The sequence below is a fragment of the Dipodomys spectabilis genome, unplaced genomic scaffold (assembly GCF_019054845.1).
Source record: "Dipodomys spectabilis isolate Male_0828 unplaced genomic scaffold, ASM1905484v1 ptg000042l, whole genome shotgun sequence".
In the NCBI taxonomy this organism is placed as follows: domain Eukaryota; kingdom Metazoa; phylum Chordata; class Mammalia; order Rodentia; family Heteromyidae; genus Dipodomys; species Dipodomys spectabilis.
The window spans coordinates 2517987-2540163 of record NW_024870719.1 but is presented as its reverse complement, the minus strand read 5'-3'; the positions used below and the strand labels follow the sequence as shown (position 1 = coordinate 2540163).

Genomic DNA, 22177 nt, shown 5'->3' with positions numbered 1-22177 from the left:
CACCCCTTCACTCTGAGTTTGTTTGTATGTTTGGCTGAGAGGTGGGTCTCCTGAAGGCAACAGATGGATGGGTCTTGTTTTCTGATCCAGTCCTCAGTTCGTTTTCTTTTAATTGGCGAATTCAGCCCATTTATATTAAGAGAAAGTATAGAGAGATGCATTGTTGTCCCTGCCATTCCGTTTTCCTAAGTTTTTCTTCTTTCCTTTCCTCCTGTGCTTGCTCAGTTAGACTTTGAGTAATGCCTGTTTGGGGCAGGTCCCAGTTCCTGGTTGCTTTCTTCAGGTTGTGTCCCCCCTCTTAGAATTCTTTGTAATGCTGGCTTAATGTTTATGTATTCATTTAGTTTTTCTTTGCTATTAAAAGTTTTCAGTTCTCCATCGAATGTGAATGCTAGCTTTGCCGGGTATATCAGTCTGGGTTGGCAGTTATTGGCTCTCAGGGCTCGTATGGTGCTTTCCCAGGCTTTTCTTGCATTCATTGTTTGTGTGGAGAGATCTGCAGTGATTCTAATTTTTTTCCCGTTGTAGTATAGCTCCTTCTTCATTTTTGCTGCATGCAGGATTGTTTCCTTATTATTCAGATCCATCATTGTTACTATTATGTGCCTAGAAGTGTTTCTCCTGGGATCTTGCTTGTTGGGTGTTCGATAAGCTTTTGTGATGTAGTTAAGATGGTCGTTTTTGAGGTGGGGAAAATTTTCATTGACTATCTTGTTAAATAGGTGTTGCATTCCCTTGCTCTGGAATTCCTCACCTTCGTCCACTCCGATTATGCGAAGGTTAAATTTTTTAGCATTATCTGCTTGCTCTTGAATTTCCCTTTGGTTTAATTTGAGTGATTTTTCCATATCTGTCACTTTTTGGTCCAGTTGGTGTATTCTGTCTTCTGTATCTGACACTCTACCTTCCATTTCATTCACTCTGTTGACCGTGGCTTCTATTGTGGTTTGCATGATGGAAATGGATCCCTTTATGGATTCAATGTTGGTTCTCAGAGTACTGATCTCACCTCTCAATGAGGTGATATCAGTATGCATTACCTCTAATTTGGCGTTTATCTCACTTCTTACTGAGGTTTGTGCAGCTTCTATTTTTGCATCCAATTTTTGTTTGATATCCTGTATATCTTTTGATAGTTCATCCTTGTGCTCTTTCAATTTCTGATCCATTTCTCGCTTTATTTCTTGAGTCATTGCCTCCAGCAACCCTTGGATGTAGTTTTTGTCTTCCATTCCTGCTTTGCTCCCACTGGGGCTCTCCCCTGCGTGGCTGCTGGCTTTTGAGGTGAGCTTGCTGTCCTGGGTAGTGGTAAACCTTGTGATTTTTCTCTGTGATTTTCGCATGGGGGTTCAGGAGACTGCTCTTCAATCTTGTTTTGGTGTGTCTGTCTTTGCTTGGTTGCTGATTCTCTATTGGTAGAGAGAGTCTGTGTCTGATCTGGATTCTGTTGGGAGCCTATTTCCAGCTGCTATTCACTTAGGATTCTCAGCTCTCTGCTGTAGCAATTCCCGCCTTTGGAAGGGTTGAGCAGCCTAGACTGCTTGTGTTTGCTCCTGCGGGTGCTCTTGGGAAGATCAGATGCTCTGGATGCACTCTCCCAAATACTGGAGTCTGCTATGGGCTCCTGATGTGTTTTTGTTTGTTTTGGGCTGGTTGTGGGCTTGAACTCTAGGTTTGGGTGCTGTCCCTCAGCTCTTCAGCTCAGGGCTGGCACCCTACCATTTGAGCCACAGCCCCACTTCTGACCCTTTTTGCTTTGTTCAGGCGCCGGTCCCCTGGCCTGGTTCCGGCCCCAGCCTGGAGCGCGCTCGTTAGGCCTGTGCTAATGTGTATACCACCTTGGTTATGCAGCCTGGAGGACACAGTTCAAATTTCTTCTACTGTTGGTAGTCTTGACCCAGGGGCACTGTTCCTGGCTTGAGCATTTAAGCTCCCTTCCCAGGGCGCTCTTGCTCTGGCCTGGCCAGCAGAGTGTGCTCCACCGGCTGGTGGGGCTCTCGAACAGTTCCCAGTTTTAGTGGGTCCTGTGGTCCGGGTGTTGGGGTAGGGAGTCTAGGTCAGGGTCTGGGGATTCCCTCCAGCTCTGGTCTCCCTTGATGGATTCCCTGTCCCCTGATGGGTACTCACCCTGTAGGTCGTCAGTTGTTGTTGCAGTCCGTCAGTTGTTGTTGCAGTCCGAGTTCAGTTGGGGTGGTTGCGGGCTGGGTTGGGCGGCCCCCCGCCGGGTCGTTGCGATCGCGACAGGTCCCTTTGTGGCGCTGCTGGTGCCGGGCGGCTTTGGCGGGATGGAGCCTCTCCGCTCCGGTGGAGAGTGATGGGTGGGGTGGGATCCTCCTGGAGACTCCCGGCTGGTAGGTTTCTCTGTTCCTGGCGATCCGCTGTTCTGCAATCCGGTACCTGGTGATCTGCAAGCAGCCCCCTGTGTCTCTGTGGCTCCGGCAGCCCCCGCCGGGCCGGCTGGCCGGCGGCTTGGCGCACTGCCGCGCGGCCAGTAAAGGTTGGGGGAGGGGTCTTCGCTCTTCTCTGTTCTGAAATTCTTCTTTTCCTCTCTTTCTTTTTTTGTTATTTTCCACCTCTGGTTTTTCTCTGAGTGTTCGTCTTTTTGTTGTTGTCGGTCTCTTGGGGAGATTAAAGGTTGGAACTCGAACTCTCTTTTTGGTTGGAGAGAGCTGTGGCGTTTCCCTACTGCCCCGTCGCCATCTTGAGAACTCTCTTGCCTGGCTTCCTTATGTTTTTAAATCTTAGTAATTTGATAGAAAAATATGGTATCATTTAAATTTCAAAATTGATTTGCCTTGTGAAGGTTAAAATGTGTTTGTGACTTGAACTAAGTATCACTATTCCACAATACTGTGAAATTCATATATTCACTTCTCAATAAAAAAATTATTTAAAAAATTTTCAAAATTTAAGTAAACTATTTTCCCAAGTTTGACAAGAAAATTTTCATGACTTGTCATGTTTTGTTTTGTCAGTTATGGGGCTCAATTGAACTCTGGGCCTGGGTGCTGACCCTGCACTCTTTATTCAGCTCAAGGTGAGTACCACTTTAGCCACCAAGCCACTTCTGGTTTTCTGGTGTCTAACTGGAGATAAGAGGCTTATGGACTTTACTGCCTGGGCTGACTTTGAACTGTCATCTTCAGATCTCAGCCTCCTGAGTAGCTAGGATTACAGACGTGAGCCACCAGTACCTGGCTACTTGATTCTTCTTTTTGCCTGTTTGTTTCTTTTTGTTTGTTTCTTCTTGTGCCAGGCTTTGTGGGCATAGCTCACAAGCCCTTAAACAGACCTCACTTTCCAAATGGTGACATTTCTATAGAGCCTAATGGATTTAGAAGGATAATCCCAGAGCAGCAGCTAAGCTGAAGAACATGCTTCCCTGTTAGGAAGCTTGCTTTATTTTTTTGCCGGTTGTGGGGTTTGAACTCTGGGCCTGGGTGCTGTCCCTGAGCTCTTCACCTCAAGGCTAGTGCTGTATCACTTGAGCCACAGCGCCACTGCAGTTTTCTGGTTATTTATTGGAGATAGAGTCTCACGGACTTTCCTGCCTGAGGTTGGTTTTGAACCTCAGATCTCAGCCTCCTTAGTAGCTAGGATTACAGGCATTGAGCCTGGTATAGGAAGCTTTGTTAATCCTGACTCATCTCTGAAGAGGATGTGGTTGAAGTTTCTGGTGGTCACATGTTCATATTATGGCCTTCGTGTGTGGGCCTGGAAGTTACAGAAGCTAACAACTCTGACTTCAGGTATTGGCATTTTATTCAATCAGCAACTACATTGACCTGTGTGAAGTCTCACATGTTAGTTTAGTCAGATATATTTCAAAGCACTGTAGTTTCCTATTTATTTATTAATAGTATCCTACTGCTATAGTTTGGCTTTGGGGTTGAAGTTTTTTCTTTTGCTTAAACTCAGGGCCTGGGCAATGTTCCTGAGCTCTCTCACTCAAGGCCATCACTTAAGCCACAGCTCCACTTCTGGCTTTTTGGTGGGCATTGGAGATAATAAGTCTCATGGACTTTGCTGCCTGCGCTGTAGGTCTCAGTCTCCTGAGTAGCTAGGATTACAGGCACAAGCCACCAATACCAGCTTGGGCTAAATTCTTTGAGCCAAGGAAACTTGTGTATCAGTTAACAAAAAGACTGAAGTTATGACATAGAAGATGAAAATACTTAATGCTGTGCATGTGCTAAAGGCTTAATATTTAAAACAGGAAGTAAAATAAAAAAAAGAAAGGATATAATTATTTTCCAAAAGCACTGGTTTTATTTATACAGAGTCCTAACCACATTAAGTGGCAGGAGTGGGAGAGGATCCTTTTTCAATCCAGGGGCCTCTATAATGGTGGTCTGCTGTTACCAAACACATAGGCAATTGGCATATGGATGTGGTAAACTAATGACAAGTTTAGTCTCTCTCTGCTAGAGCAACAAGATGAGCATCAATTTCTGCTTCTGTAAGAATCCTAGAAGGCAAAAAACAGTTGGAAACTTTACAATTCTTTTATTATGGAAAATTTAAAGTAATATAAATTAAGACATCAATACACACAACACACATATATACACAATAGGGAGTAATAGAAAGAGAAATATTTTCTGCTTTCCATGGAGGAAATGGAACAACTTACTATTTTTTTTTCATGTTTATACCACTTGCTTTCAGGTGATTGAACAAAGTAGGAAAAAAATACTACTGAAAAGCTCTATCTGGTATTAAGCTCAGTGAATAACTGCCCACATGATCATGACCATGGATCCCTCACAGTAGTGACCTGAGAGACGTATGGAATAGTTAAAATGCCTCCCAGCAGTTCCTAGCACCTGTAGACTTCAGTGTTGTTGTTTTTTTTACTAACCATAATAGCAACCTGAGAAATGGTATGCAAACCACCACATAGGTTACCAGGGAGGAGCTGATGTTAGCAACCAGCATGCATTTGAGTCACCCAAGCTGGTGTGCATAGTGGGTTAGTCACTTGGTAAGAACTTGCAGGCAATTCAGCAACTGCAACTCATTAGCTGAATTCACAATGTGCAGTTTCCAAAGACTTCTGATGAACAGTATTTAATATTGATTTTCAAAGCTCTGCTTAACCAAGAATAAAGCTCTCAATAAAAATCTCTTTGGAATCCAATTTCTGTTGTTGAACCCAGGGCCCTGTACATGCTAGTCAAGTGCTCTATCACTGAGATAAAAACCTAGCTTTATTTACTTTTTATTTAAAAAAGATTAGCATACATTGTAGTATGAGGTTTCAGTATTTTATTTCCTATGTAAAGGTTATTTTGAGCCAGGCGCCAGTGGCTCACGCCTGTAATCCTAGCTACTCAGGAGGCTGAGATTTGAGGATCACCGTTCAAAGCCAGCATGGGCAGGAAAGTCTGTCAGACTCTTATCTCCTATAAACCACTAGAAAACCAGAAGTGGTGCTGTGGCTCAAGCGGTAGAGCACTCACCTTGAGCTGAAGAGCACAAGGACAGCGCCCAAGTCCAAAGTTCAAGCCCCAAGACCAACAAAAAAACTTATTTTGGCCGGGCGCCGGTGGCTCAAGCCTGTACTCCTAGCTACTCAGGAGGCTGAGATCTGAGGATCGCGGTTCAAAGCCAGCCTGGGCAGGAAAGTCCATGAGACTCTTATCTCCAAAAAATCACTAGGAAACCTTTTGGAAGTGGCTCTGTGGCTCAAGCCATAGAGCACTCGCCTTGAGCTGAAGAGCTCAGGGACACTGCCCAAGCCCAGAGTTTAAGCTCCACGACCGACCAAAACAAACAAACAAACAAACAAAAAAAGTTATTTTGTATCACCCCACTGGTGATAGATATAAAATCACTGAAAAAAAAGAGGAAAAGTTAGCTGTCTTAGAGACTCCAATAAAGTTTTGGGCTGGGATGGAACCTAGAGTACTAAAGTACACTTGAGCTATATTCCAGCCCTTTAATATGTTTTTTGTTTTTGCTGCTACCTTCACCTTTCTAGTCTGAAGTTTGTAACTCACCTGAATTTAGGATTTTCAACTGTAACCACTCCAACCTCTATCTCTGAAGGTTTGAAGTCAATTGATAGGACAGTAGACAAACATGTAATTGCAGTCTGAAAAAAAAGTATCAACATTAAAATACATTTTTTAGAGATTCTATGGTTTTCTCAAGTTTATTAAAATAGAACATGTTCACCACAAGCTATATTTCTGCCCTATATTTCAACGATGTAGTTCTAGAGCCACATATTAGTAACAAATTGCTTAACTCTAATGTGTCACCAACTGACAGTAAATTTGTTTTTATTAATCTAAGCCATAAATTAAAAGAGTATGCTGGGCACCAGTGGCATATGTCTATAATCCTAGCTACTCAGGAAGCTGAGATCTGAGGATCACAATTCAAACCCAACCTGAGCAGACTCCATAAAACTCTTATCTCTAATTAAACAAAAATGGGAAGTGAGCTTGATAGGAAATATACTCCTTACCTTACTCATGTAACTGTAACCCCGCTCTACAGTATCTTTTTTTTTTTTTTTTGGGTCCGGTCGTGGGGCCTGAACTAGGCCTGGGCGCTGTCCCTCAGCTCTTCAGCTCAAGGCTAGCGCTCTACCACTTGAGCCACAGCGCCACTTCCAGCTTTTTTTTTTTCTTTTTGCTTATGTGGTGCTGAGGAATCGAACCCAGGGCCTCAGGCATGCAAGGCAAGCGCTCTACCACTGAGCCACCTTCCCAGTCCAACCCGCTCTACAATATCTTTACAATAAAAAATATATATTTAAAAAAATTATATTAAAAAAAAAACGGAGGTGAAGCTGTGGGTCAAAATGATTGTTGAGCAAAAAAGAGCTCAGGGGCAGTACCCAGATCCTGAATTCAAGCCCCAGTTATTGGCAACCCCCCCTCCCAAAAAAAAAGCTTATACCTGATGTGATTCATTCATGTAATTATTAAATTAATACATCTTTCAATTAAACAAACTTTCTTTTTTGGCCAGTCATGGAGTTTGAACTCATGACCTAGCCACTATCCCTGCGCTTCTTTTGCTCAAGGCTAGCACTCTACCATGTGAACCACAGTGCCACTTTTGGCCTTTTCTGTTTATGTGGTACTGAGAAATTGAACACAGGGCTTCATGCACGCTAGGCAAGCACTCTACTACTAAGCCACATTCCCAGGCCCCACAGCCTGTCTTTTATAGAACTAGCTTTACATCTCCTCTTAATATAAGATAAACTGCCAATCAAATATAAAAATATTAAGTAGCAATTTTTTTGCTGCTTATATACCAATTTTTTTTACTACATATGTATATATATATACCAGACTAGTCTCCAATTTATAATCCTCCTGTCTCAGTTTCCCAGTACTGGAATTACATGTGTGTGTTTTAGAAAGGTTTTAATCCCAGATTCTTTTTTTTTTTTGGGGTCTGGTTGTGGGGCCTGAACTCTGGGCTTGAGCACTGTCCCTCAGCTCTTCAGCTCAAGGCTAGCGCTCTACCACTTGAGCCACAGCGCCACTTCCAGCTTTTTTCTTTTTGCTTATGTGGTGCTGAGGAATCGAATCCAGGGCCTCAGGCATGCAAGGCAATCGCTCTACCACTGAGCCAACTTCCCAGGCCTTAATCCCAGATTCTTAAACCTGTTTTTTGTTTCTTTTTTTAGGTATTTTTTTCTTGGTGCTGGCAATTGAACCCAGGACCTCATTAATCTAGGCAAGTACTAATCCTACTCCTGTTTTCAATTTAATTTCAAGTCCCAATATCATAAAAACCACATAACAATACCTAAAACACCTACATTTATAATTCCCTTAAGACTCCTTTAGTAGACTTTTGTATCCCAGATATATATAGTTTTCTGCCAAGTCACTGTGTGAGATTTTTCCATGATTTTGTAGAAATGGATTTGAACTCATGGCCTGGAGCTTGCCAGGAAGGTATTCTTTAAGCCACTCCCAAAACCATTTTGCTGTTATTTGGCCGATAGGGCATCACTTTTTTGCCCAGGCCAACCTGGACTGCTATCTTCCTATTTCTACTTCCCATGTTCTGTCGAGATGACAAGCATGTATTACTTTCATCTTACTGATTAATATGGGGTCTGGGTAACTTTTTGCCCAAGCTGGCCTTGAACTACGATCCTCTCAATTTCTACCTCCTAAACAGCTAGATATAGATATGAACCACCATGCTATGTCTTTGTGGGCATATTCATTCATTGGGACAATTTGCTTGTGTGGCTACTTGAAAATCATAAAAGCAATATAACTGAGTCTTGACTATTTCACTTTTGTTACTAGGAGGTGTAAACCTAATTCTAGTCTCTCAATTATAACACCCACACAAGTCTTTGGGCCTGGTCATGATTCTTATTTTTATTCCTTATTTTCAATTTTATTATGTGTTCTATTACAAAGCCATTTCAAATACACCATAAACTAACATAGGAATTAAATGAACAAAAATAGTCTTCATTTTCTTGTGTCAGTAGAATGACATCAATTTTACTACTGAGGTGACAAACCTGGGTCTTGTGATATAACTCAAGAATAGCCTTTAGACTACCAATAATGCAAAGAACCTCAATGATCTATAGAGAATCTAAATAAATAAATGAAAAATTAAAAAGCAGATAGAAAACCCTTTTGGCTAACTTACTTCAACAGTCTGTTCAAATGTCCAGTCAAATTTCTTCTTCACTTTTTTTTCAAGAAAGCTGGTTGACTCCGTTTGTTTAACTCCTGCTGCAGTAGCTTTAAACCCACAGTAATAACCTGCAGGGTCACACTTGTACACCTGAGGGCCTTGTTCTTCATCTATACCAATCAAAATCATACCTAAAAAGAAAGACTAATTAAATATCTTATACTTTGGTACAACAAATTTTCCTGTTCCTTGTAGTATCACATAGATATAATCATTATATGTTGGCCATTATGTGTTTTAAGAAAAGTAACAAAATGCCGGCGCTGGTACCTCATGCCTGTAATACTAGCTACTCAGGAGGCTGAGATCTGAGAATCACCATTCAAAGCCAGCCCTGGCAGAAAATTCCATAAGACCCTTTTCTCTAATTAACTATCATAAAACCGGAAGTGGGGAGTGGCTCAAAGTGTAGAACACTAGCCTTGAGCAAAAAAGCTCAGGGATAGCACCCAGGCCTTTAGTTCAAGCCCCACAACCAACCAAAAAAAAAAAAAAAAAAAAAAAGGAAAAAAATTGACCAAATATGTTTATCTCAATAGATACATTTGTATTTCAGAGAAAGAGGTTATATATTTCTATGACATTATTTGAATATTACAAATGTAATTTATATTTTTTTCTAATCATTGCTACCACCCAAAACTTGTTTGTTTTTTGTCAGTTGGGGAGCTTGAACTCTGGGCTGGGCACTGTCTCTGAACTCTTCAACTCAAGGAGAGCGCTGTACCACCTGAGCCACAGTGCCACTTCGGGTTTTCTGGTGGCTAATTGTAGATAAAAGAGTCTCATGGACTTTCCTGCCCAGGCTGGCTTTGAACCGTGATCCTCAGATCTCAGCTTCCTGAGTAGCTAGGATAAAGGCGTGAGCCACAGGCACCTGGCAAAACTTGTTTATTTGAACCATAATCATTTGTGGTATTACTTGGACAAATATATTAGGAAGATGTTTTAGTAATTCTTTTTTGCAAATAAAAAATAATAGCATATTAAATGGTCTGAAATATCCAGTTGTTGGAGTGTCCCATCTTCTTTCTTTTTACCAGTCCTGGGGTTGAACTCAGTGCATGGGCTCTGTCCCTGAGCCTCTCTGTGCTCAGTGCTAGCAATCTACCAGTTGAGCCATGGTGCCACTTCCAGCTTTTTCTGTTTATGTGGTACTGAGGAATCAAACTCAGTGCTTCATGTACACTAGGCAAGCACTCTATCACGAAGTCACATTCCCAGCCCCCACCTTTTTTTTTTTTTATGCCAGTACCAGGGCTTGAACTCAGGGCTTAGAGCTTTTGCTCAGATTTTCAGCTCTCTTCTGGTGCTCTATCATTTGAGCCACACCTTCACATTCCTTTTGCTAGTTAATTGGCGATAATAGTCTCTTGAATTTGTCTGCCCAAACTGGCTCTGAACTGTGATCTTCTAATCTATTCTTCCTAAGATTATAGGTGCGAGGAACCGTGGGGCTGACTAAAGTGACACATTTAACTTGAACTCAGTTGTTCTTATTAGATCAAAGGATAAACTAAACCATCTGCCTTGTTCATTGATTTATTACATATGATTTAGGACAAGCACATCACACACACAACACACACAAGTTGTGGCTCAGTGGTAAAGTGTCTCCCAAGAGAGAAGCTCTCAGTTCAAATCTCAGTACTACCAAAAAATAAAATTTAAAAACAAAAATTTAATTCCCACACAGCATTACATAGCTTAGTTGTGTGAAGAAGCTCTCATTCCCACATCATTGTCAATTATTTTAAAATCACCATGCAATCGCTGTTTCCTTGTCCTTAATTTTGCCTCCCCCCCAAAAGAAAATGAATTCCTTCAAAGCAAGATAAAAGTTACAGTAAGCCGCTCAAATCAAAAGTGGCACAAATGGGCTTAACTGAAGTGATGAAGTAACAATATGAGATCTGTTAAAGGTGGCATGTCTTTAGCAGAAGCTGGGTGGTGGTATGGGAAAACTGAATCAAGCATCCACAGTAGAGCACTGAATACTATGCATCTTGAGTATTTATGGCTTTTCAATGGTGGTCTCCTTAGAACCATAGGTCTCAAGGGTCTATTGTACTTTTTGTTATCTTCTTTCTCCTTTTTAAAATTTAAATATATATTAAGGTCCCAGGGAACTAACAACAGATGGAACACATTCTGAAAATGCTTATAACTGTCTTATCTTAGTTTCTACTGATACACTATTGTATATATGATTATTTCTTTTTTTTTGTTGGTCATGGGTCTTGAACTCTGGGCCTGGGTGCTGTTCCTCAGATCTTAGCTCAAGGCAAGTGCTCTACCAACTTGAACCACAGCACCACTTCTGGTTTTCTAGTGGTTTATTGGAGACAGGAGTTTCACGGTCTTTCCTACCCAGGCTGGCGTTGAACCGAGATCCTCAGATCTCAGCTTCCTGAGTAGCTAGGATTACAGGTGTGAGCCACCGGCGCCGGGCTAGATTATTTCTGTTTTATACTCTAGATATGAACCTTTTTATATAGTGTCTTACACCCCCCCCAAGATACAGTATTAAGCTGTTTACTCATCTAACATCTACTAATGAGGAATTTTAAAGTTTATTTTACTGACATGCTTTATTAATGTAGATACCTGTTTTGCTTGCTTTAATTCTATATTTTATATTTGAGATATGCAAAGTATCTCTAACTGCTTTACCCTAGGGCCTGGCTAGATGAGCAGGGTTTGATAGATCAAATACTTTGTACTTCCATAGTGTAAAGTCACTAAAACATGAAATAGCAGAGTGCATCAAGGAACTTCAGGTGAGGGAGGAAGAGTAAGGAGTTCACTCCCTATACTGCCTATCGCTTTAGGGAGTCTGGAATTTACCTCCAAAGCTGATTAGGAATCAGTTTATGAAGAATCAACAATTAAAATTCAGTTTTATAATAATTCATGAGACAATATAGAAAGAATTATAAAGAGTAAGAAAAGGGAAGAGATGGATAGTTTAGATAGGCAGGAAAGACAATGAAAATGAAAAAGTAACAGGAGAGCAAGGAACTGATATTTGGAGGTAAAACTTGGTAACTAATCAGATGACCAAGGAAGGTGAAGGTGGGGTGAGTCTATAAAAGAAAAGCTGAAGATGAATGTAGGAAAAGTCACGATTTTGAGTTCTGAGGTATCTGTGAGATATGGAAGAAGGGACTGGTTTATGATAATGCATGAGCAACTGGCATGCTACAGTGAGTGAAGCTCTTCAAGTAGTTAAGATTATACACACGGGCTGGGAAAGTGGCTCAGTGGTAGAACGCATGCCTTGCATGCCTGAGGCCCTGGGTTCGATTCCTCAGCACCACATAAGCAAAAAGAAAAAAGCCGGAAGTGGTGCTGTGACTCAAGTGGTAGAGTGCTAGCCTTGAGTTGAAGAGCTGAGGGACAGTGCTCAGGCCCAGAGTTCAGGCCCCATGACCGGACCCAAAAAAAAAAAAAGATTATACACGCAGCTGGGTGCTGGTGGCTCATGCCTGTAATCCTAGTTACTCAGGAAGCTGAGATCTGAGGAAGCCAGCCCAGGCAGAAAAGATTATGAGACTCTTATTTCCAATTAACCATCAGAAAAACAGAAGTGTCACTGTGGCGCCAAGTGGTAGCACACTAGCTTTGAGCAAAACAAATTCAAGGAAAGCACCCAACCCCTGAGATTCAAAGCCCAGGACTGACCAGGAAAAAAAAAAGAGGCCCGATGCTAGTGGCTCATGCCTGTAATCCTAGCTACTCAGGAAGCTGAGATTTGAGGATCGTGGTTCAAAGCCAGCCCAGGCAGGAAAGTCCATGACGTTCTTATCACTAACCAGTAAAAAGCCGGAAGTAGAGCTATGGCTCAAATGGCACAGGGCTAGTCTTGGGCAAAAAAACCTGAGAGACAGCACTTAGGCCCCAGAAACAGCACTAAAAAAAAAAAGGAAGAACTGCCAGGCATGATGGTACATACCTGTAATTTTAGCACTTGGGTACTAAGTGAAGAGGACTGAGTTCAAGACCAGGCTGTGCTACACAGTAAGACCTGTCTCACATTATTATTGTTATTGAGGGTTCCAGAGCTTGAACACAAACTCTTATTCGGCTTGCTTGCTCACTAGAGCCATGCCTATAGTTTACCACTTTTACTAGTTAGAGACAGTCTCTTGGACTTTTGAATCCCAACCCTCAGCCTACTGAGTAGCTAGGAATACAGGCTTGAGCCACTAGTATCTGACTCCAAATAGAAATATTTTGATTAAAAAAAAAGAATAGCCAGGTGTGGGTGGTTCATGCCTGTAATCCCAGGTACCTGGGAAACTTGGGAGCAGAAAGACTCAGGTTCAAAGCCAGCCTAAATAGAAAAATTCTCAAGACACTAAAAAATAGTCTGACTTGTGGAACTGAAACTGCTTTGTATAACTATTGACAATAAAAATAAGGCAGACATGGGTAGCTCACATCTATAATCTTAGCTACTCAGGAGGCTGAGATCTGAAGATCATGGTTTGGACCTAGCTTGGGCAAGAAAGCCTGTGAGACTCTTATCTTCAATAAACTACTCAGAAAAATGCCGGAAGTAGCAATGTGGCTCAAGCAGTAGAGCACAAGCCTCAAACACAAAGCAGCTCAGGGACAGCTCCAGGCCCCAAGACTGGAAATAAAATAAAAGTAAATATTTTAGCTGGGCGCCGGTAGCTCACACCTTAATCCTAACTCAGGAGGCTGAGATCTGAGGAGTGTGGTTCAAAGCCAGCCCAGGCAGGAAAGTCCATGAGACTCGAGACTCTTATCTCCAATAAACCACTAGAAAACCAGAAGTGGCGCTGTGGCTCAAGCTTAAGAGCCCCCACGACCGTCCTCACCCCCTCCACCCCCTCCCCAAAGTAAATATTTAAAAAATCAGGAAAATAAAATCTAATAGTACTTCAAGCTTAATGCCTAAAATACTAATCTGATATCTATCCCTTATCTTTGATTTATTACAATGATTTTCTTTCTCTACATTATTTCCAAACCGTATGTTCTTTAAGAATTATAACTTATCAATTATTTGTAAACTTTCTAAGCATACTTACAACAACCAAGTGGCCTCATTTCAGCATTCTGTGTGTAGACTTGAGAAATATCAGCAATCCTTTTACATAGCATGTCCACAGGAATCTCATAGCCATACTTATATTTCCAATTAGCTGCTTCGTAGCGTGCCCTCTGTACCTGGGACCTGCTGTCAGCTTATAGCAAAAGCAAAAACCAAAACCAAACAAAAACAAAATAAAAGGCTTACCTCTTTGGAAGAAGAAAATAATGAACTTTATATCTCCATCATGAACAAGTACATGCTAAGACAAGAAAAATTTTAAAACTTGGAGCTCTATATACCACACTGCCCTTTTATGCTGAGCTTTTTATCAGCAGTTAAAGTAGTTTCTATAAGTGTCAAATAACCCTACGCAAAACAAACAAATAACAAAAAAGAAAGAAAGAAAGAAAACAAGGTCTAAGGAGAAAGAGTATCTTGGTCTTTGTGTTTTAGGCTTGAATATTCATTCAAGTTCAAAAAATAAAAACCCATGTAACTGTAATCCTTCTGTACATCAGCTGTATGATAAAAAAAAAAAAAAGATACAATAACTTAAGTTCCCCTTAAATTACTAACCATATCCAGTATCTATAAGGGAGGCCTCAGTCTAGTTTTCCTAACAAGAGCATAAAGATGTGATTCCATTATACTCATGTTTTCAAAATAGTTCACAGATAGGCATGGTAGGAACATCTGTAATCCCAGCACTTAGACACATACCACCTGAAAATCAGCACTAAAGGGAGCTTAAAATTAACATGAAATTTAAAATAATTTGAAGGAAGGCTTATATATCCAAGTAGACATGTAGCTGATTACCTGTCATTCCAGTCATTACACAACCAATGTTTTCAGTTATCTTGAACAAATGAGTCACTGTGCTTGAATCCAATAATTTGTCCTAATGAACAAAATAAATCAAGGTAATTTTTTATTTAAAAAAAGGCTACAGTTCTCTACAGTCTGAAAGAAACAATACTATAGAACTGTAAGAACAAATTACATAATGGAACTTACTAGACAAATAGTACCACCATTCATTTTAGCTAAAAGTTAATTTAAAAAATTTAAAAAGATGGCAGAAGGCTGTTTTCCTTTTGTAGATGTTATCTGTGGGCTTACCAAACTTGTGTCAAAGTCCCAGAAGAGAAAAGCCTTAGAAATCCCACTATGCTTTGTTATAATCATTCCACAAAGTTTAATATGCCACTTCGGTCTACTCAGCTAAACTGTACATAAATGCTTAATATTAACATATGCAAGAAACAATATACCTCTATGCAATTTCATGAAAAACACTTGCAATATATAATGTAATAAGTATTTGGGCAGTATTACTTACTGGTACTTTCTTCTGTGTGACAATTACTGCACAGTCTTTCCCTCTGACAGCTACTGATGTAAGGCCACCCTGGTTAATAGCCTTAAAAGCATATTCTAGAAAACAGAAGTTTGTTTTTTCAAAATAGGTTTTTTAAAAGGTGAAATAATTCATTGAGATTCACGCAAACAAAGTCACTAAATTAAGGTCAAGTGTGGAGACATAACAATGAAAGTTCCCCTAATAACTAACATATGCTAATTAAAAAACAAACAAACAAAAACAGAATAAGGTATCAGTGGTTCATGCCTGTAATCCTAGCTACTCAGGAAGCTGAAATCTAAGGATTATTGTTCAAAGCCAGCCTGGGCAGAAAAGTCCCCATGAGACATCTCCAGTTAACTACCAGAAAATTGGAAGTAGAGCTGTGACTCAAAGAGGTAGACTATTAGCCTTGAGCAAAAAAGCTTAGGGACAGTGTCCAGGTCCTGAGTTCAAGCCCCATGACCGACAAAAAAAAAAAATAATTAAAAAAAAGCTCAAACTATATAAACTAATATGGAATGCTTCTCAAGATATAGTCAGAGTAATACACATGATAATAAACCACAGTTAAACCAACTCCATTTTCTTTCCACTTTCATTTTAGCTGCTCTTACATAGCTCTACACTTAACATTCTGTTAACCTTTGGTCAGAAACTAATTTGACCACATGTGGGTTTAACTACTGCTACGTTATTTTCATTGATTTTTCTTTTTTCTTTTTGCCAGTCCTGGGCACTGTCTCTGAGCTTCTTTTTGCTCAAGGCTAGCATTCTATCACTTGAGCCACAGCGCCACTTCTGGCTTTTTCTGTGTATGTGGCACTGAAGAATCGAACCCAGGAGTTCATGCATGCTAGGCAAGGACTCTACCACTAAACCACATTCCCAGCCCTTCACTTATATTTTTATATACCAAGTTGAGTTTTCTGAATCATGCCCTTTTCCAAGCTTCATGCTACATTCAACAAACATTTCATTAGTTTTCTATAACAAACTTCAGTTTGTGCATTTCTAGCTGCTGTAATCCATCTCATCAGCTAAAACACTGGAGTCAAAATAATAGCACAAAAACATGTTAAGGCTAAGGATGCAGCTCACTGGTAAAGCACTTGCTTTAATTCCTAGCACTGCAAAAACAAAATAAACACACCCCCTCCTCCCTGAGGAAAAAAAACATAAACAAACAATTCTGTGCCAGTAAGCAGGGCTTGAACTCAGGGCTTGGATGTTGTTTTTTCACTCAAGGCTTGAACTCTCACATTTAAGCCACAGCTCTACTTGCAGCTTTTTGCTGGTTAACTGGAGAAAGTCTCATAAACTTTCCTGCCCAAGCTGGCCTCAAACTGTGATCTTCATATCTTACCCTAGAGTAGCTAGCACTTACAGGTATGAGCCACTGGTGCCTGGGTAACACAGATTTTTTTTTTGGTCAGTTGTGGGACCTGAACTCTGGGCCTGGGCACTTTCCCTCAGCAATTCAGCTCAAGGCGAGTGCTCAACCACTTGAGTGAGCCACAGCACCACTTCCAGCATTTTCTGCATATGCGGTGCTGAGGAATTGGATGCAGGGCCTCATGCATGCAAGGCAAGCACTCTACCACTGAGCCACCTTATCAGCCCGGGTAATACAGATTTTATAATTAGAAAAAAGCAATAAAAATAATGTTAGCAAAACCCAATGGCTCACACCTGAATTCTAGCTACTCAGGAGGCTGAGGTGTGAGGATTGCAGTTCAAAACCAGCCCATGCAGGAATGTCTGTGACAATCTTAGCTCCAATTAAGTGCACACACACACGTACACACGTAACACGTACACACACACACACACACACACACACACACACACACCCTAGAAGTAGAGCTGTGGCTCAAGTGATAAAGTACTAACCTTGAGCAGAAAAGCTACGGGACAATGCCCAGGCCCTTGAGTTCAAGCCTTAGGACTAGAAAAAAAAATGGTGCAGAAATGTAGAAAATATAGATTACTTCAAAGTCCAGTAATTATTACAGTTGACATGTAATAGAATATTTCAAAATTTTGTCTTCAGCTGGGTGTTAAGTGGCTCACACTGATATGCTAGCCATTTAAGAGTCTGGGATCTGGAGGACAGTGATTTAAGGCTATCCCATCTTGATAATAACTGTCTCCAAAATAACTAGCAAAAAGCAGGGCTGGAGACCTGGCCCTAAATTCAAACTCCAGTACTACCAAAAAAAAAAATGTCTTCAAGTTATTTCTCTGGACACTGGCTCTGAGGCCTACCTAGCCTCATCTACGCAGAATGTCACAAGTGATTAGGAATAGTTAAGGAAGATAGTGCTTATAAAATAAATAATAAATTTCCTTTAATAGGAGCTTTTTCTTTTTTTTTTTTTGCCAGTCCTTGGCTTGAACTCTGGGCCTAGGCGCTGTCCCTCAGCTCTTCAGCTCAAGGCGAGTGCTCTACCACTTGAGCTACAGCGCCACTTCCAGTCTTTTCTGCTTATGTGGTGCTGAGGAATCAAACCCAGGGCCTCATGCATACAAGGCAAGCACTCTACCACTGAGCCAACTTCCCAGTCCAATTTTTTTTTTTTTAAATGTGTGTGCATGCTGGTTCTGGGACTAGAACTCACAGCCTAAGTGTTATCCTTGAGCTTTTTTTGCTCAAGGGTAACACTCTACCTTTGAAGCACAGCTCTACTTCCAGGTTTGTTTTTTTTGGGGGGGTTGGTAGTTAATTGAAGGTAAGTGTGTCATAGACTTTCCTGCCTGGGCTGGCTTTGAACCACGATCCTAGTACTGCTGGGAACTGGTAGCTCATGCCTGAAATCCTAGCTACTTGGAAGCTGAGATCCGATGATTACGGTTCGAAGTCAGCCCAGGTAGGTAAGTCCGTGAGACTCTTATCTCCAATTAATCACCAAAAAACTGGAAGTAGAGCTGTGACTCACGTGGTACAACCCTAGCCTAGAGCAGCAGCATTCAGAACCAGAGGTCAAACTCTCGACGCACACAAAACCAATCAGTACTGTCAAATAGGTCCTTTCTGGGGTAGGGGTTCTCATGGGAGGGAAGGTGACAGCAAGTGAATATTCATTAAAATACTTCACGTACATTCATGAAAATGGAACCAATGAGGCTTGTTGATATTGTTCTGGAAAGTGGGAATGAGAGAGTGATAGGGCTTGTTCAAGGTAAACTATGTATATTCAGATATGTCAAAATGAAACCCCCTTGCACAACTGATGCTAATAAAAAAATATAAAAAGATCTAAAAAAAAAAAGAGGAGATGCTCTACAATTTTCAGCACACGGTTGGTTTTTAAGTCTTTCTCCTACATCTTGGTAATACTGTCAATGTTGTCATTTATAATTACACATTTTGTTTATAATTATGGTTAGCATTAATTTTTAAATTTATACTTTTACTGATTAACTTTAGGTTTTGTATATTTATTTTAGTGCTTGGACTCTAACACAGGTGGGCTTTAAGCATGCTAGGCAAGACTTTTTACCACTGAGCTATGCCCCAGTTCTCTACATTTGAGTCCCAACTATGGAAAACAAGGAGTAATATTCTTACCCCCCCCCCCCTTTTTTTGGTGCTGGTACTAGAACTTGAACTCAGGGCCTGGACACTATCCTTCAGTTTTTGTCTCTCAAGGCTGGTGCTTTACCACTTGAGCCACAGCTCCATAACCAGCTTTTGGATGGTTAATTGGAAATGAGTCTGATGGATTTTCTTGCCAGGGCTTGATTTGAACCTCAATCAGAACTTAGCTCCAGAGTAGCTAGAATTACAGGCACAAGACACTGGTACCTGGTACTATTTTCCCATTAATCTTTACTTCCTTCACCACTGTCCCTTGTTTTTTTTAACAAGAATTTTTTTCTTTTTGGTGGTTATGTGGTTTGTACTCAGGGCCTTGTGCCTGCTAGGCAGTGCTCTACCACTGGAGCTTTGCCTTACGCTACTTTTGTTATATTATTCTTCATCTGTCAAAGTTAACACCCTGTGCCTTACAAACTGTTCAGATAATTCCAAAGTTTACAAACTAGTAAACATTATTTGTAATATTATGAGGATGTTATACTTCAATGAGAACAATGGATAGACACTCCCCCCCAAAATAAAAATATTCCACATCTGCAAAGCTACTAATTTAATAGACTAAACAAAGAACCAAACAGGAATCTGATAATATTCTCTGAGCACTAAGTATGTGACAGGCACACACTAAAAACTGCACATATAATGCATCATTTAATCTCCAAAGCCATCATGTAAGAAGGAATTATTATTAGCCCAATTGTACAAACAGAAACTAAGGCAAAGCTTATATACTGGGCCAGGCCAGCTAGCATGCAGCAGAGTAGGGATCTGAATCCAGGTCTGGCTCCAGGGTTAAAACTATACTGCTTACTCATACTAACTGCACTTTCATTTTCTTAATGTTCAAAAAAGAGTGTTACTTCAAGGAATAGAATAAAATCATTGTTTAGCTATTAAACTGGTTTTGATGTATTTTCTTGCCAACCTGACTAAAATGACACTATATTCAGTCTTATTTCTCACCAAATAAGCAGCATTAAAGACTGTGCCTTCTAGCTACTTCTCAAGAAAAAATATAGAGGCAAGAGAGAAGTCTAAGTGTGGCCCTTTCTGTTCACAAATTACAAGCCACAACACAGCTACTCAAAGCAGTTGTCCAAAATGTGAAATTATTTAAAACTCATGAATAAAACACTAAAACCTAAAAGTCCTTGAGAAGGCAATGATTGTCTACCATCTATGATTACAATTTTCAATGGAGGTGAGTTGAAAGTACTGAATTACGGTCTTCCCTTGTCACAGTATACACTTCATGTAGTGACCCCAGTTACCTTTAACGCTATTAAAATTTATAAGTGGACAGAATCTCACACATAGGTCAATTCTCTGATTTTTTAAGAACTGTTCTTGAATTTGGAGCCACTGATTCTTTTTTTTTTTGGTCAGGTCGTGGGGCCTGAACTCTGGGCCTGGGCACTGTCCCTCAGCTCTTCAGCTCAAGGCTAGCACTCTACCACTTGAGCCATAGCGCCACTTCCGGCTTTTTTCTTTTTGCTTATGTGGTGCTGAGGAATCGAACCCAGGGCCTCAGGCATGCAAGGCAAGCGCTCTACCACTGAGCCACCTTCCCAGCCCCTGGAGCCACTGATTTTATCAGTCTTCCAAAGATGTCCTGAACTCTGTATATACTTGTAGCTGGTTTCTCGTTTATCTTTTTTTTTTTATTATTATTCTACTGGTTCCACATTCATGGTTTCCTTTAAGCTGTGCGCCTCCGGAGGGGAGGGGTGACATGTTACCTTTTGCACTGGACCCAGCAGTGTCTGGCACACCGCTATCGGGATGCTGCTACCAATCTGCCAACAGGGCAAGTTAACTCCACATTACCCACAAAGGAAATCAGGAAGGCGGCATTTTTACTGGGAGAGTTTCGAGGAGACGACTCGGGGGCTGCACAGCATTCTGAAGCCGGCCGCAGGAAGCAGGAGGCAGGCATTATGGTCCTGCCTTCGTCAACTCTTCATTGTGTCCTGGCGGGGCGGCGCTCGCCCCGAAGCCTGCCAGGTTCTCGTCTCCGCCTTCAAGCCCCCGACGCCCGCTTCCCACGGGGGGTGAGGGCACCCCCGGGCCTGCACCCGCGCCTCGGCCCTCCTCGCTGCTCACTCCCGCCCGGCTTCAGCCTGGGCTCGGACTCGCGCCACCTTTGCCTGCTCCAGGCCGAAGCATGACAGAGCACTTCGGCAGGACCGCCGGCAGACCTGGTTCACTCACCTACTTGGTAGAGCCGGCCCTCGGGCGAAAAAATGGTAATGTGGCGGTCAAAACCGGCGCTGGAACCACGGGACATATTGGTCCGCCGCTACTTGAAACTGTCTTACCGCCCGAAGCTCCCGCACCAGGCTTACAAACCTCTCCCGGAAGTTGCTGCGGAGAGTGCTTCCGGGGCACCCGCTGGGCTGCTTCCGTTCTCGTTCGCCGAAGTTAACAGACCTCGCGGTGGTGTTCCAGAGAAGGGAGTCGTAAGGTTCCGCCCCCTGTAGGGGGCGGGGCACTGAAGGCCGAGGCTCTTGGCAGCACGCATGCGTCCGGCGTGCTTCTGCTGTGGTGTTTTGCATGCAGGAGGTGAAATTTGCGTCCAGGCGTTTTAGGTCTTTCTTGTGGAGGATAACTTGATTAAAGCAAGGACGGACAAAGCTCTTCGGGGACTCGGTAATGACTTGCCTGTGTGGGTGACCTAAGAGGACGGTGTAATCAGCACGTCCGTCGTTCGTCGTGGCGCCTCGGGTCAGTTCATCCTGTCCCACCTGCGTGCTGCTGGCTGCTTTGACCCATCCTTCCTTCCGACCGGCGGAGGCCTCGGCCGGTGCAGCCGCTGCGCACTCACGGCGCTGGGAGAGCTTAAAGGACCCGCCGATTTTCAACAACAAAAATTGCTTTATGTCTGGCAGTAGCTTCCTCTGTACAGCAACGTGGTGTTTTTTGTTTTTCTTTTTCTTTTTGTCCTAAACTTGAAATTGAGGCTGAAATATTGGTAATAGGGAAATCTTGAGGTTAAGCAGCTTTGATTCATCATAACCCGTGAGATCCGATGGGATAAGAGCTTATAGCAGGTTAGTGTTGGATGAATTTAATGAGAATAATTTCTAATAGGCAAGGTAGCTCTAGGAAAACAAGTGGGTTTTCAAATACAGTCGTGTCTGTTTTTGCTTTTCCCCAAGGTATATTCCTATTCAACGAAAAACATGGTTGTTAGCCTCCCTGTATACACGCATGTAAAAATGGTTTGTGCACCACACCAAGATTTGTACTTCAATGTTTCTTTAATAACTGAAATGGGAGTTTAGCTGAGCAAAAAAGATCAAGGACAGCATTCAGGTCCTGATTTCAAGCCCCAAGACTGTCATCCTCTTTCTCCAAGAAAAAAGATGATGAAATTTACCAGGTAACATAACAATGGAATCACTTATTCTAAGATGAATTTTGAGTGAATCTTAACTATTTAAACTATAAA

At 41.7% G+C, this 22177-nt stretch overlaps 1 protein-coding gene across 1 annotated transcript; it reads right to left on the bottom strand.

The window, feature by feature from the left end:
- Positions 1–4246: 4246 nt before the first annotated feature.
- On the bottom strand, positions 4247–21121 carry Psma6 (proteasome 20S subunit alpha 6). Its single transcript, XM_042677904.1, has 7 exons — positions 20938–21121; positions 15105–15199; positions 14582–14663; positions 13758–13913; positions 8650–8828; positions 6003–6097; positions 4247–4468 (listed from the first exon to the last, which is right to left on the bottom strand). Exons 1-7 carry the CDS (start codon positions 21011–21013, stop codon positions 4411–4413), a joined length of 741 nt encoding a protein of 246 aa, XP_042533838.1. The 5' UTR covers positions 21014–21121; the 3' UTR covers positions 4247–4410.
- Between the last annotated feature and the right edge of the window lie 1056 nt (positions 21122–22177).

What these genes read in the sequence shown, in the direction of transcription:
- Psma6 (XM_042677904.1), bottom strand. Translation starts at nt 21,013, where the DNA reads ATGTCCCGTGGTTCCAGCGCCGGTTTTGACCGCCACATTACCATTTTT. An exon ending in TCACACAGAAGAAAGTACCA is followed by an intron (nt 14,664 to 15,104) that starts GTAAGTAATACT and finishes TTTGTTCATTAG; the next exon opens with GACAAATTATTGGATTCAAG. An exon ending in GTTGAAAATCCTAAATTCAG is followed by an intron (nt 4,469 to 6,002) that starts GTGAGTTACAAA and finishes TTTGCCTTCTAG; the next exon opens with GATTCTTACAGAAGCAGAAA.